We start from the raw sequence: 19,250 nt of genomic DNA, 5'->3' as shown, positions 1-19,250 counted from the left end.
TTGAGCTCTTCTCCATTGGGCTCAGAAACACTCCGTCATCCATCGACTAGTTTCCAGAACGATGAATTGTTTCCACACCTTAAACGACCTGTTGTACTCAAGGTTTTATTCAAGTCCCTTCTAATTTATTTACACAGCAACATGACTCCTGCAGGTCTCTTCTGTTTATCAAGTATAAACTGTCAGACGTCCACGTAAACATGTAAGTTTGAGCGAGACGGGCATTTTTTTTTTCAAGTTGATGCTCAAAAGAAACTAAATTTGGTAGATATATTTCATGATACTCAAAGAAACTTCACACAAGTTTAAATGATCATACAAAACAAAATACACAGTTAAAAGCTCTACCACCTTGTTTTCTTATATTTCCTTCCTATTTATGTCAAGAGGGAATTATTATTTATTAATCATTATTTAATTCATATGAGAAGGGTGGCAATTGTTGGGGGGGATATTACTATTTAAAAAGATAAATATGAAACTGTTACAGCAACACGACTCCTGGAGAGTTGAATAAAATGCCTTACAGAAGGGTGAAACTCTGGAGCAGTGGGTGGAAGTAAGAGTGATGGAGGACACTCTTTTAAAACAGAAAGAGGAGTCTAAAGAAGACTGTGGGAAGGCCAGAACACCAGGTGGAGCTCGCCGAAATCATCGCTGCCCAGATCATAATGATAAATGTGCACATTGTCCTGCAAAAGGCCTCCCTTTGCCATAGTCTTATTAGACTCCTCTTTCTGTTTGAAAAGAGCGTCCTCCAGGAGGCCTCTTGCAGGACATACTAGAGGGCCTCTTGAAGGACAATGTGCATTGGTGCACATTGTCTTGCAAGAGGGCCTCTTCATGCAACAGCAGAATCCCGCTCTCCAGCCTCCTATTTCTGTTTGAAAAGAGCGTCCTCCAGGAGGCCTCTTGCAGGACATACTAGAGGGCCTCTTGAAGGACAATGTGCACCGGTGCACATTGTCTTACAAGAGGGCCTCTTCTTGCAGCCGCAGAATCCCGCTCTCCAGGGGTCTAATGCGTCCTTTCAGATCTGTTCTCGTCCTTTCAGACCCAGCTGAACGAGATGAGATCTGAGCATCACAAACTCGTGGCCGCTCTGAGGGAGACAGAGCGGGAGCTGAAGTCTCAGCAGGATCGATGGCAGAGGGGCCAGAGTTACTTCCTGAAAAGCTGCAGGAGGAACCCTCTTGCTCGGCTGAAGATCCACGAAAAAGAGAAGGAAGTATTCATGGCCGAGCCACAACGATGGCAGCTGAAAGAAAGCTATTTTTGTGTATGTGTTTTTTGTCGACTATTAGTGTTGTAACTTTCTGTTATTGTCCTCCGTGTCCTTATGTCTCCTTTGTGTTCGCCCCTGTCCTACTTTATAAAATGTCTTTGTCTGAAATAAAATAAGTAATATCAAAGCTTTTTTTGATGTATAAATCAGGGGACGGGCACTGAGGAGTTTTTAATTTTCACCATGAAGCCTTTGCACTTATAGTATACATATTATCATCGACATTATTATCATTCTGTTATTTTCATTATGATCTTTCTTTGAAATACAGGAGCAACATATAAAAGATCAAAACACTCTTAGAAAATATAAGTTTATATTTTCATATAAACATATATAAACATATGTTTATATTTTTGAGTTCGCGATCCAATTAAATTTAATTAAAAACCAGTGAGCATTTTTTTCAACGACATTTTTCAGGCTCGTGTGTGCAAGGGAAGTTGTTGTTGATTTGGATCGGCTGTTTATGATTAGCTGCTCAGGACTAAAGACCTCCCCGCTTTAAAAAGGGGGCGTGTTTATCCGGGGCACGGGTATTTTGAGGGGAGGGCTCGTGTTAAATTAAGGACGAAGTGTTGTTTTGATCTGTTTTCTCGTGCAAAGCTTGCAACGGTAGCGGCTTTTTAAAATACGTGTTCACAATTTGCACAGTAAAATGTCTTTTAAGGCGGTGGGCGCTGCGGTGACACGCACGTTGTGGACTCGAGGACACGGGACTCCTCCGCCCGCGCGGTGCCCCAAAGTGAACAGACTTTCGACAACATGCAGGCTGTTGACAGTGAGAAAGCCAGGCGGTGAAAATAAAGAACAAAGCTGCAGCAGCGCTGACTCTGACGGGCCGAATGGCGACGTGCACATCTCCAAGGAGCCTCCTCAAATATGCAAGACCGGGGACACGAAGCGAGCCAAGGAGCCCGCGGGCGCTCCCGGTGTCAAGAAACGGTCGTTCACCTCCACCGCAGCTCCGGTGAATCAGACGGCCTACCTGTGGGCTCGGTACAATGACACCAAGCGGCTGGTTCACGGTAAGCAGGGGGTCCCCAATGTCGTCCCCATGACCACCACCACACCCACACTCAAAACTAGCAACGGCGGGACATCCACGTCACCAAGGCTCCTCGCGCTGCAGCCGTTGGTGAAGACATGTTGTTGACGAGGGGGATTGTTTTTTATCTTCTTTCAGACGAAAGCGGACAGATGGCACCAACCGTGCTGCTTGGTTTCCTTCCTGGCCCAATGCAAAAGTGTATACATCAGTAAACTCTTTTGAAGTAAAATAAATCGGTAACACGTTACCCTCAATTCCGCATTATTATTATTATTATTATTATTATTATTATTGTGCTAAAAAAAGCCAAACACCGCTAACGTAAGCTCACAAAGAATACGTTCAGTAAAGTTGGAAATGTCTTTCCAACTTTACCAAACTCGAAAAAATACGAGCTAACGTTAGCGTATAGGTTATTTTCATAATGGTATTTTAACGTCGTTGGCACTTCTTTTTTTTTTAGCAAAGAGTGATGGCGAGTTTATGGCCGAGCTGACCAGTCATAAATGTACATTTGGAATAAAAGTCAAATGATCAAAAAATAGGAAATTAAACAATTTTTAGATAAAATGAATACATAATTTAAATAGTCATTCACTTTGAACTCTACATATTGTGTTTATAAATATGCACATGGTGGGAATTAGTCACAGAAACCTCCTTTAGGGTTAGACAACAAGATTCAAGACTAAACTTAACTACTTGGTTGGGTTTAGAACGAGTGCAAAGTTTGGGTTCAAATAAGCTATTTTCTGTCAGAAAGCTCTTTGCATCGTCATAGAAACTTTTCCAAGCAGCCATTTTGACCTGTAATTGCAGGTGGGATTAAAACAATTAATTATGGCCTGGTACTGTACATGCTGGCTCGCTGTAATTGCGTTGACACTAAATGGAATGGAACCTTCATCAGTTTAATCAGTTACATCTGTGTTTACCCTGCAATTACGTGTCAGAATGGCTGCTCTAAAAGGGCCTAATAGGCATTGGGCGTGACTGCCACACACGAAATGTAAAGGTGTCCTTCAGTAATGTATAGAGCATATTTCTCTAAGCCAAGGCGAAGCATGGATTGTAAAGATAATAGGCTCGTTCGAGGTGAACTGTGCCTCGCCTGGAATGTAACGTTAGACGAGTGCAGGCGGTAGCACCTTGGGGTGTTGACGATAAACTCGGACAGTTCAGCTGCCTTCAAAGAATACACAAGCAGTCACAGAAAAAGTTACTTCCTGATGGTTTCGATCTGTAGGCTACTTGTAGTTTACAGACCTCGTTTATAAATATATCTTTATTTTTATATATATATATATATATATATATATATATATATATATATATATATATATATATATATATATATATATATATATATATATATATATATGTATATATATATATATATATGTATATATATATATATATGTATATGTGTCTACCTGTGAAATGCATTAGTCTCAATGACACGATATGTGTTTTTAGATTAAACCTTCATTGCACAACATGAGACTAGCGTGAAGTATTAAAACTACACGGAAAATAAGGATTTTCTACAACGCATGTTATTTCATAAAGTTTGAAATTTGACTCAACATAGAGACTTTTTCAGGAGTACAGGTATAAACTAGTCTTGGGTCTGCTGCCCAGCTGCAGGCTTCATTGCAGTGACACAGTCCTGTGCTCCAACAAAGGGTATTAGAGGCTGTCTCAGGAACAGATTGTAACATGTTTGTTTAAACTGTGCCCATGCGTTGGCTGCATGACTGTTGTATTTAGCAATATGTGCCACAGTGGCAAGCAAAAGTCATAAAATGCATGATTAAAATAACCTATATTACAAGAGGTAGTGAATGCTATGTTCCCAATCAGCCTTACATTAAATAGAATAGTACATTTAATTTGTACGGACTGTTATAAAAGTTTCTTTTTGGGTGGGGGGAGGTGGACTTAGTTCTGTCAAGAGTCAGTTGGCATCCTAGAAGTACACATTACGCAACTTCCAATGAGCTTGCCAGGCTCACTAGACTGAACCAGCAGTGGAATTACTGCTTCTGTCTCTGCAGATGTCCAAAATCAGCTGGTTTCATAATGCAAGAGAATATTACAGATTTCTTTTTTTTAATACTGTGAATTGCCTAATCCTACCCATCCCCAAATGAAAACAGGGACTGGTGTTTTTTGTTCCCTTATTTTTGCTTAGTAACATAGATTTATATCTACTTTGACTGGATTAATTAAATGAGGGTTCCCCATCTGCTCTCAGACCTGATCCCACCAGGTGCGTGTAACCTCCTCAACTCCTCCACCATCTACGCTAACAACGAGGTCGACCTGACAGAAGTGGACATCTACGGCTTTGACTATGACTACACTCTGGCCATGTACTCGAGTGCCCTCAACATAATGATCTACAATAAAGCAAGAAGCTTCCTAATCGAACACTTTAAGGTGTGTTTTGCAGTCGCTGCATCGAGTCTATTGGCATTACAACCGCTTTTAGTTTCAGGTTAATTTATCAGTTTTGTCTTCCTGTTTGACAGTACCCTGAAAGCATCCAAAAATATGACTACATTCCCAACTTTACAGTTCGAGGTCTGCACTATGACATCCAAAAGGTACATCATTTTAAATCACAAATGGGAAGAAATGTGTACATTACTTTGTACTAATATTTGTTTTCCCCTCTGTAGGGTCTTCTAATGAAGATAGATGCCTTCCATTACATTCAGCCAGGAACGGTGTATCGGTAAGCGGTCGATGCTGCATTGAGTGCATTTTAACTAACACTTGCACCACGTTGTTTCTTAGTTACTCATCTACATTTCTACTGCTGCTGGCAACTCATCTGTTTATGTCTGATAGTGTTTGTTTTTAAGCTCTGGTGTATATATTTATGTAAGGGCCAAATTCAATTTGCAGTATTTATTTGCATTTACATGTTTAACTTTAATCAGACGTCCGTCTAACTTAAATGTTACAAAGATGTCGTTGTCATTGTAGTAAATACACTTAAGTTCCAGACCGCCATCACTCTAATCACACTTTGCGACAGTTGGTTGTATCTGGAGTAAAGTGGAGACGCACAGTTTTCCAACCGTGTTATATAGATTATGTTATGGAATTAATTGTGGATTAAGCTGTGGACCTTTTTGAGTATGTCGAGACAAACGGCGATACTTTTAGGAAGAAGGGGAAGTCGTTTTCACCAACTTGTAAGAAGGAAATTGGATTAATAAAACACTTTTTGCTTCCATCTATGAGCGGTGTCGATGTGAGCTATGTGTATAGAACCAGAAACGTGTGTTACTTCAGGTTTATGCTCTGCTACAAGTTTCAGAGGCTACAATTTATGTTTGGTGTTCCCAGGGGACTGAGCCCAGTGCCAGACGAGGAGGTGCGTGAGCTCTATGGGGGGACTTTGCACGTCCCGCTGCAGCAGGACAGCGGCTTCTATGGAAAGGTGAGGAGGATTTTTTAAAATTTTATAATAGTGTCCAATTGTATTCTTATTATTGTACAATCTATCAGGTACTTCAGTTGGCTTTAAATGCTTTTAATACTTTTAAACTATTGTGTAGACGTTGCCTGACAGTAACGACAGTTATTGCCCGTTATTGAGATATTTTGCCTGTCTTTGTTCAACGTGTTTGGTTTGGCACAGATGAGAAAGCTCTTCTTAAATATGTGGGCGCAACACATCTGCTATAATCTCATCGGGCCACTTTCAAACAGGGATGCGGTTCAGGATTAAATCTGTCCACAGATATTTCAGGCGTCTGGCTTAGCGTGGGTTTACTGTTACATAAACCGCGATGTTACATTTTGTAATCTCATTTGTTACATTGTCGTCAGCTGGAAGGCGGCGTTCCTGTCCCCAAAAAAAGCTCACAGCAAGAACTGTGTCCAACAATATAATTTGTTTTTAGTTACGATTTTTTTTTTTCTTCAATCTTGCACTCGGTCATGAAAAGTAGAAATCTCTATTGAGTCTGACAGGCACAAAGGTTAACTTGACTTCTTGGCTAATTAGGAGGAATTTGAACAAGATTTTTCTCTTTGAAACATTCCTATAAAAAAATGTTTTGCTGTAGGGAAAATGGTTTCATATGTGATTTAAGAAGTGTTGATTGTACAATTTCACAAACATTTACTGCACCCAAAGTTATTATCAAGCATTCAAATATATTTTCTCTCACAGGGACCAAAGGTGAAACAGTTCATGGACATCTTCTCCATTCCTGAGATGACCCTCTTGGCCGCAGTAAATGATTTCTTCATCACCAACGGCATTGAATACGATCCAGTTCACCTCTTCAAGGACATCTCGGTCAGTATATTGAATGCTAAATCCTAGGTTTTAAGTTGTGGCCTCCCTCTGTGGCTCCTACTGAGAAGTATACTGACTCTGTGTATTTGACTGTTTTCACACACTGTGATTCTTCAGCTGGAGGCGCAGGAATCTGCTGAGCTCAGTAACAGTTTGCAAAGAACTCTCATGGGTAGAACAAAGAACAAAGAACAATAACTGCTTTTCCTCTTGGTCCTGAGATGCCAGGGTTTCCAGTTACAGGGCACAAGTACAGCTAGCACCACTTCTGCTTTGAGCAAAACTAAATGTCAGGTTCTAAAGAGTTTTTAACTGGTTATGAAACGGTCCAAATTGTATATGACCTACATAATCAAATGAGAAGATTGGCTATTGCAGCGGCGGCTCCTCCAGCTAAGAGTAGGGCGTCGCCTCTACGCCACACGGGCTGCCAAAATCAACACAAAATGATAGTTCCTTGTCATAACTTCATAATTTCCATACATTATGCCAGTGATTGTATTTCAGAGATTTAAGAAACAACTCATGCTAGTTCAGAAAAGTACCATGCCATTTGTTGATCTGTTGTGAGGGTCTGTTGGCCCTATGTAACACTTATTTAATCCTCAGGAAGCAATTGGCATGGTTCACGTGAAAGGCTACATGTACAAATGGGTCATGGAAGATCTCGGTAAGATATCGTTTTCCTTCGTCTGGATCAAGCCAGCACATTACTGCCCTTAAAATAAGATTATGGGAACGTTTTGTGCGGTCTTCTTTCTCTTCATAGATAAGTTCATTCTGAAAGGAGAGGAGACGGATGCTGTTTTGCATCGGTTGGTTAGTCATGGAAAGAAACTGTTCCTCATTACCAACAGTCCCTTCAGCTTTGTGTAAGTGTACACTATGTACTAATGACGGTAAACTGTTCTGTTGCAATCTGTTTTTCTAATGGGTTTGTGTTTCTTAAAATGTTCCTGTGCGCAGGGATAAAGGAATGACTTACATGGTGGGGAAAAACTGGAGAGACTTCTTCGATGTGGTCATAGTCCAGGCAGACAAACCTCACTTCTTCACTGATTGTATCAAGTAAGTACATGTTTTGGAGAAGGCTGTGAACAGAATGTTGATCATCTTGTTAAGAAATGTACTTAAAGTGTTTACTCTTACAGACCGTTCAGGCGCTTGGATAGTAATGGAGACCTTCAGTGGGAAAAGATAAACAGTTTGGACAAAGGACATATCTACAAACAGGTCTGTATAGCTTTAGGCTGCCGTCTGACTGTTACACATTTTGAACTCTCTGCGTGTCTTAATGAACCAAAGAAAATGGAATGTGGTTCTTTTGTGTTTCAGGGAAACCTGTTTGACTTTCTCAGACTGACGGGCTGGCGAGGTTCAAAGGTTCTTTACTTTGGAGACCATCTTTATAGTGACTTGGCTGTAAGTTTCAAATCATGCGGATGAATCCCTGCATTGAGGATCCACTGTATGACAAATTTATTGTGATTGAAATTATTTTTCTTTGTATTTAATTCACATTTATATATCCCATGACTTCTGAATTTCCTCCTTCTTCCAAGAAATACAGAAAAGAAATACAAATAGTGAACATTTCAAACAGCAGATGGCAGTACAGACTGATGTTTATAAATGTAGAATCAATGGCATGAATTTAAAAGGTGTAAGAAGACTTTACCAGAAATATATATTTAGCATTAAGATGTCAATTCATTAATTAGATCTGAAAATGGCTAAAGTTGGGGTGCTATTTGACTTATTCGTGTGCAGCAGGGTATTGTAAACCCTTTGGTTTTGACTTGAGACAAACAGAAATGTTTGAATTGATTTATAAACCAGCAGCAACACTTTAAAATATACTCTGTACCCAACTGGGAGCCACTCATTCACTTCTAAAACAAAGACTTCGAGAAAGCATGAAGCTAAAAACTGGTGACGAAACAAGTTGCGTAAATGAGTGGTTGGAAGGGGAATTACTAAGCCTTCTCTCTAAGATGCATCATCGTGCAGGCCAGAGTTTGACCAAAGCAGTTTCACTTGTAGGACCTGATGCTGCGTCATGGCTGGCGTACAGCTGCCATAGTGCCTGAGCTGGAGCCGGAAACCAAAGTGGTGAGCACCGACCGGTACACCGTGAGCCTCACCTGGCTCCAGGCTTTAACCGGCCTGATGGAACGCCTACAGGTGAGAAGTATATGAAGCTTTTACATTTATCTGTATGTAGGGGCTCACCAAATATCAGCATTGACGTGCCTACAAATGCAAGTCTCAGTCTTTCCCAACGCCAATCCAAATGTGTTCAGGGTCAAACGAAGACTGATGTTTACTTGGCTAGCAGTTGCTCATGTTTCTTAAGCCTCAAATTGCCTAATCAATAACGGATGTTGCTTTGTTCATAGTGATGTTTTCTTTCTTTTCTTAGACACATCGGGACCCAGAGTCTAAACTGGTTTTTGAAGAATGGCAGAGCGAGAGGGAAGAGCTCAGGTGGGTGCCGTTAATCCATCACTCAATCTTATGCGCCTCCTGATGAACCCAGTGACCCTACTTTATTATGTTCATAGCATGGTGCATTTATAGAAGCACTGCACGGAGTGCTTGTGCTTAACTTGATTATTTCAGTTCATGGTTATATTCCAACTCCACTACATTTACGTGACGGCTAAAGTTACTTTGCAGATTACGATTTTTAAAACAAGATGCCATTTATATAGTAAAATGAGTTATGTAACTGTATATACCGTGGTTGCTCCAACTTGAGCTGCTGCATCTTCAAAATTATTGCATATTCATTAGAAATGATCTAGATTTATATCAATCTTAAATATTCTTTTAATATTGGGTGAATAAAATAAAAATCTATCTCTGGAGGGCATTCTGGCTGCGTAATCAATAGCAGACTTTTATTTTTGATAATTCCTTATACGTGCTTAATTTTGAGTGCGAGACGTTCACTCAAAATGATGCATTTTTACTTTGTTGTATTGCTACCTTTACTCAGGAAAGGTATCAGAGTACTCCACTTCCACCACTAAATATATGAATCTTTACATGCTTAGCATCATATTAACTTGTTCCTCTCACCTTTTATGCCGCAGGGTGATGACAAAGAACGTGTTCAACCCTCAGTTCGGCAGCATCTTCCGAACGTGTCACAACCCGACTTACTTCTCCAGACGACTCTCTCGTTTCTCAGATGTCTACATGGCCTCCGTCAGCTGTCTTTTGAATTATGACCTGGACTACACTTTCTACCCCCGCCGCACCCCTCTGCAGCACGAGGCTCCTCTGTGGATGGACCAGCTTTGCACCGGCTGCATGAAGACTCCGTATCTGGAGGAGATGTCTCACATACGATGAGATCTGTGCTCTCCTCAGTGACCTGGTGGACATTTCTTTCTTTTAATGTCTTTTATATTGCCTGCTTTCTTTATAGTCAAGAAGGTGCCGCACTACTCGCTGCTCACAGGGCAAACTATTACTATACAGACCTATCCAGTGACCTCACTGGAAGGTGCTGTAGACTTACCTCCTGTCCTGTGAGCATGAGTCAAGATTGCCAGATACTCTGGTTGTTACGTGAATGTAAGTGATATGACAATGATGACTAATATGCAGCTGCCGTCGCACAAATGCAACAAATAAAGAAATAAAATCTGATTTGTGTTGATCTCTTATTTAACCATGTTACAATGGTATGCAATAATAGGAAAGTTACCTTCAGCGTATTATGAACATTAGTACAGCTTAGACTGGAGATTAATTTAAAATGAATTGCATACATTAGTGAAACACATACATAGCAGAATAAGGAAATTGGCAGGTGACTCTTCCTCCCTAACTACACAGGGTTTTGAATTTTGTTGGCTCTAGAGGCTCATTATCTGTAAAAAAAGATGAGTACTATTTTTAACCAGGATGCAACTCCACAAGTTTAGATCCAAGCATAAGAAACATTGTGTATAGAACTCTTTAAATATATTTTTATGGTTGACACGATTGACTGACAACGTTGTTGAAGTGTTGCATGTTTGTTGTGTTTTCTTATTTACTTAAACTTTTTTCTTTATGGCCCTTCTTGGCCAGATGCGGTTAATCTAATGTATTCTTTCTTACTTTCGAAGGATTTATTTCTTGGTAAACTGTAAAAATAAAATATGGAGTATCAAATAAATACATTAGTGAGTTGTGCACGTAGTCAAATCTGTCAAATTGTCTTCAATTTATTTGATTGGTTGCGTGGTTGCTAGGCAGCGCAGCCTCCATTCATCTCCCCTGTACTCCGCATCACAAACTCATTCACTCCCAGTCGCCCGCCTGAAGACCGCAGCACAGGTACGGTTCTCTCTGCACGCGCTGCAACGCGGGGCTTTGACCGCATGCTCATGTGGTATTGTTGTTAAACGGTGTGTCGTGTGTCTGCAACAGCTGCAGATTAATGCAACGAGCTGGAGGAGCGAGGAAAGCGGGTCCGTGTACGTGTCAAGTTTAGGAGCGTCTGTCCCGTGCGCGAGTTACCGGGGTCGGCAGCATCGCTTCGGACGTTCAGTGTTTGCACTGACATTGTTCCATGTGATGTGAAAAGTTTGTTTTTGTTTTAAGATATTTAACCTATTTCCATTTGCTCAATGTTTGGTGAGAAGTAATTGGTAGAAACGTTTCAGGGTAACGAATCTGACCTGAAAGCAAACAATACTCCGGTTTTGTTTTCCATCAGACGTCACTGCAGGTGTTTGGCAACACCAAATAAGATGAGATAAAATAAAACAAGATATTCCTTTATTAGGCCTGCAGGATTACAGCAGCAGACGGGTAAAGTGCACACGAGACACATGGTAAAAATAAAAAAAACAAGTCATATAAATATACAGTAATAAAAAAACAGTAAAGAATCCACAATAGCAATATTATATATACAGACAAAAATATATTGAAACTTTCATCGAGAAATTCAGGGTTAACGATTCTCATGTTTAAATGAATGATTTTATGAAAATTATACCATTTTCAAAAGAAGCCCCAAAGTGATTAATATTAACTTAATAAAATAGCCAATTTTTCATTTGCATCATGGCATCTTCACCAGTGACATTTGATCCAAAATGTCACTTTTCAGGACAGTTGCTGTGGTCTTCAGATAGCTCTGTTTTCTGTTTAGGATTGATTGCATTTTTAAAACACCTTATAACACAGCTGCATTGTGTTATAGTGTTTATTTAACGTTCTCCCTTTTTTGATAGAAGAATACAGGTCTCCTTTATTTAATGCTAAAACAGTATTTTAGGTTGTGTAAAATAAGATTTAGAGCTTTTAGGGATGAGCTGTTACCAATTTTCTTTTTCTCATTACTATATATACTGTCCTCATTTACTGACAATACTGAAACAAACCAATTTGTTTGAGTTAAGTGAGAGGGATTATCATTTGTGTTTATTAATGAGAAATGTCATCTGAGGTCAAGAGGAGAGAGGGTATCAGTACATCGTCGTCCTTTTTTTCTTTTCTTTGTCAGCTCTTTGTGTTCGATTTTAGTATTGGATTAATTTCTCTGATACCAGCATCCTGTTTTAAGTGATATGATACCCAGTGCCAGTACTGGTATGCCACATTCATTCTAGTGGCTTGTGATAATTTAACATAGTTTTGAATTAAAACACACCATAAAGACAAATGAGAGGTGTTTTTCCTGCACTGCTCTGTATTTCTTTGCATTTTTTTGCAAGGCTGACTGATGTTTCAGTCTATTTCACGGCTGCCTGCCTTCAGTGAGTAAGCCTCTGAGGCTGCCAGGTCTAACTATTTTCATAATGTGCTGACCTCTTTAAATGTGTTACTGTGTTTGGCAAGGAAGCCTAAAGCCTCAATGTACTGAAAAACAAATGAATATATTTAACACATGCATTACATATTTCAATTGATAGAGAAACGTGTATAGAGCAGTCCCTAAAGTGATGACACAGATTTTAGTTTTCTGAAACCAGTCCCTCCTTTCCCAGTGAGCTTTACCCATCCTCTCTCTGCAACCCTTCATGCTTCAGTGCCTCCATCGGGGATTCCTCCTGCTACAGCACTCCATCCTTTTGCAGTTTGATTTCCTCATCCTCCTCCTATTATCCTTCTGTCCCTCCGCTTTTCCATTTTCCACACTCGCTCCTTCATTTCCTCACCTTTTTAATCTCCCAATTCCTTCCCATGTTCAACCCTCCCTTCCTTCAAATCTTTATGCTTCCAGTTGAGTGCCTCCGCGTCCGTCCCGATGCGCACTCCGAGGTTTGTGTGCTCCGGCATCCAGTCCCTCCACACAGCATCCTCGTCTATTAATAAACTAAAACAAAAATAGTAATGCATGGAGAACACACTCTTGCATTGTTTGTTTTATTATCAGTCTTGTTTTGCTGCGAAATTGTTATACAACGACAGCGTCTTTGTTAATTCATGATGTTTGTACTCCTTCTGGCCGAGCAACAAAGAAATAGCAGATGGGCTCGGCTTGGTGGGTTGGAAATCTTAGTTCAGGCTATAAGACACAGAGTTTGAGAGGATGAGCAGGGGATGGAGGCCTCAAGGCAGACACTAATTATCCCCTGCCAATGTTATGGAGTGGGGCAGTTTGAATTCACTGTTGTGTAATCATTAATCCGATCTCACTTGGTACGCAATTAGTTTGTATTGAATCAGGTTAAAATAACTATCAAAAAAGGGACTCGCCCAAAGAAGATCTTGTATATCAAAACGTTGCCTTGAAAAGATAGAAAAGAGAAATAAACTATTTATTTGGAGCCCAACAGTGTGCAGACCCACATTGTGCCCCGCAGTAAAGCACTCACCATTAGCACACAATTTTGTGATGAGTGAAGTGATTTACATGAATGGTAGTGGTTATGCAGCAATGAGATTTATGAATATTACTTACCATTTCGTGATCGCATTACAACAATGACAACTGCAATACAATCAAATCACATTTAGTCACATTAAAGTTTACATATGTCCGTTGAACAGGAAACACACATACACTACTGGGTTTGAATGGTAAAACTAAATGTTAATACTAGTATGATGGTACATTATGTTGTTTAAAAAAAGAACAAGAACCAGAGATATCATCTATTTTCCCACGCAGTCTTCTTTCTTGTCAAAACCTGGTGCCTACATTACCCACAATGCACTCTCCAACTGACAGTTCATTGGAGATGCAGGTGTGCTATGCTAGTAGCTAGCAGCCCAGAGATGAGGAGTGTGCTAAAGAGGTCTGGTAAGCTCACTTCTTTCTCACTCCACACCTTCAGACTTGTATCTTTATCCACTAACTCAGCTGGCACAGACACTGATGTGTAAGATCAAGAGTTCCCCCGAACGTTAAAAAAAACAATCTTCGCTCAACTGAGCTTCAGTTTTACAGCTTTCTAATACATTTTCTTTAGTCTTTCATTGGCTTTGCTACTGCTGCTGTTCAGCTTTTAGCATTATAGCTAAGCTGTGCTGAAATTCTGCAACACAGCTGGAAACCAAAACCAACAGACAAGACCAACTTTCTTTCTGTATGTGTAATGTCTGTGAATGTAACTTCACTGGCAGCCTCTTTGCTTCAGAAGTGATCTTAACGTTTAATTGATTACTCGGCTTCTCATTCGCTAATCTATCTGGACTCTTAGTCATGTGATGTATGGGCATATCCTGATATTCAGGATACTTGTATGAGTGATGTCCTCTAATGCCCCCTCTGTTTCATCCATTTCTTTTATGACGTGGCCCTTTAGCTGATTTTTATTCACCTCAATAGCCTATTAAAGGTGCAAAGAACCATGCAGTTTCTCCACTCAAGAGCCTCCATTGAATGTTAAAGAAACCCGGGGAAGCCTCAGCGGTTCAGCCACTCAGTTTCCAGATTTCACATGGATTATTTATGTGCTGGTTTATGCGAGGCCATCGGCTGCTCTTGAGACACTCCGCCGCTCTTTCATCATCGTGCACATAGGATTTCCCTTTGGCACGGCCTCAACCATGCAGGTCTGTGAAGATGTGCAATTGAGTCTCTCCGGCCCACTTGCCCTCTCATGCTATAGTTTGATGTCTAATATGTTATTGAGCCCTGTTGTAAATAACAGCTCTGTCTGAAATACGAAGCCTATGCTGTAATTAACATTGTCAGGGTGCCAGGGACGGAGAAGCCCCATTAAATGAAGGCATTGTGAAACTGGAGAAAACTGACTAATAGCAACAATGAGGGGGAATGATTGGACAGCAGTGATATTTTGTTAGCAATTAGATTCTGCTCATTATTATTATTATTATTATTTTTCAACAATAATTCCCCCTTTCATCGTCTTCTCTCCTACATTAAAAGTCACTGTGTTGGATTGTCTGAGGTGACATCCTAATTATAGAGCTGTCCCAGGCACAGCCAAACAAACAATATTTAAAATCTCATGTTGATACTTAAGGATCTTTTTTTTAGAAATTGGATGCATCATTTTCCGCCCCGTTGAATTATTCATCTGCAAACTGTATTTGTGTGCATTCTCTGCTCAGAGGAGGATGTCAGCTGGACCACTGCAAACAGCTTATTAGATCGAAAGTGTACCGTCTCTTTGATGGGCTTTGAATGACTCACCCACTCCCTGCCGCTGTGCATGTGAGGCTTCTATATTTATTCTCGGGTGTTCATCACATGTTGCCTTTGTACTGTTGCCCATTCAGGCGTTTCAATACCTACCAGGGTGCATCTGCTTAATCACTGAGTTTTATTTGAATTGGTTTACTATACCTCACATCCACACGCTTTGATGTCAGACTTATTAACATCCAGAAAAGTGTCTGGTCTTATGCTGTAGCATCGTGAGTCTATTTACTTTCACATTAACCTTGTGTGGAAAGTCTTCCCTCATCTCCTTCATCTTGCTTGATTTAAGGTGACTGGAAAACCACTGATCCCGAAACGTTGTTTTCAATGTGCCACATAGACCTAGTTCAACCATACAGTAATCAGGTTTGAATTAGATAACAGTGTAACATCATTTTATGGTGTGTGTAAGTTACGAGCTAGGGAAGCGTTTAGATAAGATGAATTGGTCCACCGTAATATATAATGGCCAAATGTTAAAAGTCAGGCCATGTAAAAGTAGGCACACTCAGCTGCAGGATGGAGTTTGTATGAGCACGGCTGACATGATACCCCACCATCGATTTACCCTCTTCGTCTGTGCTCCCTTGTTCCAAAGAAAATATTGGATTGGATTACTCTTTAAATAAAAGGAAATGCCACCACAATTCAGGGTTCCAAACCAAAGTGGATTTCCATAATCACACTGCAATTTATAAACATTCAATCATCACGCGGAACAAATGGTTCACACAGATGATGAAAAGGTTATCTCGATTAAGCACGACATAAATAACGAGCGCTGCGTGTTGTTCCTCTCTTTAATGATTTCCTATGGCTTCTTCTCTGCACCACTGATCTGTGTGACAAATAAATGGAGAATAAAAACAGGAGGAGACCACACGCAATCTGAAGCAGAACCTTTTTCCTCTATTTCCAGAGAGACACCTGCTGTTCCCACGCAGACGCTCTGACCCACAACACGTGCAATTCCCTCCATGAGGTCGACTGTATATAGCTGGAGACAAACAAGAGACGTCAAACCTGACAGCGTCCTGTCTGATGCGTTAGAGAACAGAAGTTACCGAACAAGACTCTTAAGCTTTAAAGAAAGCAATGAGATCATGCATGGCAGACGCAAACATGTATGTTCAATAATTTAATTAAGCATGTTTGACGACAATAATGTATTTTATCATTCAGCAGCAGAAATATGTTTGCTTTGGAAATTGTAATCATAGCTCAAACTTTCAGAGCAAAGAAATGATGTGCAGTGCCAGATGATATACACATTAAAATACTACATCTGCAGGCCAGGAACCTAGAACTACTAAATAAATAATAAAAAAAGTTATACCGTTAACAAGATAATGTGCAAAAAAAATACTGCCTTTGAAATATTTTCATCAGAAGCTTATTGTAAAGAGTAATTTATCAAATTTCTGTAGAAATCCGAAGTAACTGTTCGTCATTGTATGAAAACAAAATTAAACAAGCTTAAAATACTAACTTTACTAGATCATATAATAACTAGCGGTCCTTAATTTTCTCTTGTGCTTAAATTGTTCAGCAAATTACAAGACAAGCGGACAGATTTGTCCTTGAGTAAATGGTATACCTGACCAGTATATGTTATAATGAAATGATTTACACCACAGTTTCCAGGAGAGGGCGCCGTCACCCTGCATCTTCCTGAGCATTGTTTACAAATCTGCAATAGAGTCACACCCATGTAGACTGACTCTTTTCAACACAACATTCACAACATAAAAAAATCCCCACTTTCTTACTGACCGTAAACCTGTGAATGTTTGTAGAATTCACAAACAAGTAATATTAGATCGGTCAATGCTACTGTTGTAGTGGTCAGTGGAACTGTACTATTTCTTCCAGTTGAAAGCAGAGGGATTTAAATGAGCTTTTGGGCAGCTGAGTCTGTCTCTGCCGTGGCGAGTCATCTATTGATCACCTGGCAGGAAGACAAAGTCCTCCTCAGTCGCTGAGAACACATCCATCACGGAGCTGCCTGAGACGCAGCGGAGGGATAGCATGGCACTGAGGATCTATTTTCACTGAAATAGATATTTTACTGCAGCAAAAATCAATGAGCAACATGTCCCTATAGCCCTAAAAGAAGAACTACTGCGAGTCATTGATTTCGAGGCTGATACCTTAATGAAGTCCCTCCATTTGTAATTCAAAAATGAGACAAATTGAGGAACACAAAACATATGTATAAACACTCTTGTCACCTACTCATCATAGCCTGTCTCACCAAATAAATGAGAATAATGGGGGGAAAATCGAGGGAACTTAATCACATTCAACCTCAACAGAGAGGACCGTAAAGCGGGATAGGGCTCGTTCGATTGGACGACGGTGCAACAACACCTCTTTTCTTCGTATGATATCCTGCCCCTCTAATGAGGGGCTATGAAAGGCCACAGTGAGGCTGCGTGAGGCTGTTTGTAGCAGCTCCCGGGGGCCCGAGGGCGTCGTGACCTCACCGGCAGGAGGGCGGTTCAATGGGCTCGCTCCACTGCTCCCAGTCAGACAGTCAACAACCCGCACTGTAACTTCTTTTCAACTATCTAGAGGAGTCTACTCTCCAAGTATGTGTTCAAATCTCACAGCAGACGAAGAACTGATGTCAATTCTACATAAACCGAAGAAGACGTGAGAAGGAGGGCGGAATCAGAAAGCAAATATAATATCAAACTTCCTTTCAGTTCCTTTTGAAGTGACAACACGGTTAAGTGGAGTGAAGTAAGAGACCTTCCCTTGTTCAATATGACTTAATCTGTCCAAAACGAACATGTAGCTTCATCTTTGAATAATTACATCTGCCATGCACTCTTACAGCAAGCTACTGACGTTTTAAAAGTGTGATGAGAGATAAGGCTCAGCTTGTTTCCACGTGCCTGGAAGCACAATTTCCCTTTGAATATTCACTCCCTTCAAATATTTGTATGGCACCCCTTCTTCCGTGAACTCACCCTGTCCAAATATCCGAGGGTAAGTGTAGTCCTTGTTCAGCCAAGTATCTGGAAAATATTTACAATATACACACTGGCCACAGGCCGTGTGTACATGACGATACAGTTTAAATATTGTGGAATGATTAATTGGTTCTTTAAGGGGCTGCGAGCTCAACTCCTGCCCTTTTTTAGAGTAGAGGTCCTCTCCAAACAAAAACATCAACTTATTTTTTTACAGTGGTTTGAGCCTCGAGGAACATGCAAAGAAATCAGCTCAGTCAGAGGCATTTTTGTCGAGGAATCAACCATAAATGATACAGTTAGATTCGGCTCTGCTGTTTCAAGGAGCTCTTAATGAATCCGCGCAGTGACAAGGAATCCTGTGTGAGAGAGTGAATTATTTCTCACTGCCTAATAAGTATTAGCATGAGCGCATGAGACCCACAAAACTACAGAACCACTGCGATCCAAAGCCCTTCTGCTCTGAGATATAACACAGGAAACAGTGTGTTCATGTAGGACACCAACGCTCATCACAAAATACATTTCGAGGGCCTTTAAAGTGATTGATTACGATTTGGGGCTCGATAACACGCTGTCCTCCGCTGGCTCTCAATGCCTCCGTTTTGGCTCCTTCTGTTCCAGACAACAGGTTAAAAACAAAGATTTTCTGAGTGGCTCGTTGGCTCAGTTTTATCTTAAAGGTGCTAAATAATCATATTATTTGCCTCGCTTTGAAATCAGAGAAAGGCCAGGATAATAAACCCCTCTTGCATTACAGAGAAAATTAAATATGAATAAGAATACACAAAGCCTAAATGTTTTATTGTTTTCTCTGCGAATATACAGCCAGCTATACTTTGCCCTGAACCTCCCGTTGCTTTGTATCACAGTTGATTTCAAATGTTTGTTCAGCCTCAAACACATTGCACCTCCGTCACATAGAAAATTTGATTTCCTTTTAAAAGCACTGAGCGATAAATTACGATGCACATCCTTCACAAAGGCCTTTG

General features: G+C 40.4%; 1 protein-coding gene across 1 annotated transcript; it reads left to right on the top strand.

Annotated features, from left to right (window-relative positions):
• The first annotated feature begins 1,935 nt into the window (after positions 1–1,935).
• Positions 1,936–10,457, top strand: nt5dc2 (5'-nucleotidase domain containing 2). Its single transcript, XM_079226235.1, has 14 exons — positions 1,936–2,313; positions 4,594–4,778; positions 4,871–4,945; positions 5,021–5,076; positions 5,697–5,790; positions 6,529–6,657; positions 7,267–7,327; positions 7,427–7,529; positions 7,624–7,725; positions 7,809–7,890; positions 7,993–8,079; positions 8,701–8,841; positions 9,080–9,144; positions 9,756–10,457. Exons 1-14 carry the CDS (start codon positions 1,944–1,946, stop codon positions 10,015–10,017), a joined length of 1,812 nt encoding a protein of 603 aa, XP_079082361.1. The 5' UTR covers positions 1,936–1,943; the 3' UTR covers positions 10,018–10,457.
• The last annotated feature ends 8,793 nt before the right edge of the window (positions 10,458–19,250 follow it).

This window comes from Taurulus bubalis (genome assembly GCF_910589615.1).
Source record: "Taurulus bubalis genome assembly, chromosome: 11".
Classification (NCBI taxonomy): domain Eukaryota; kingdom Metazoa; phylum Chordata; class Actinopteri; order Perciformes; family Cottidae; genus Taurulus; species Taurulus bubalis.
Note: the sequence above shows the minus strand (reverse complement) of the source record. Positions and strands in the feature narration are given on the sequence as shown.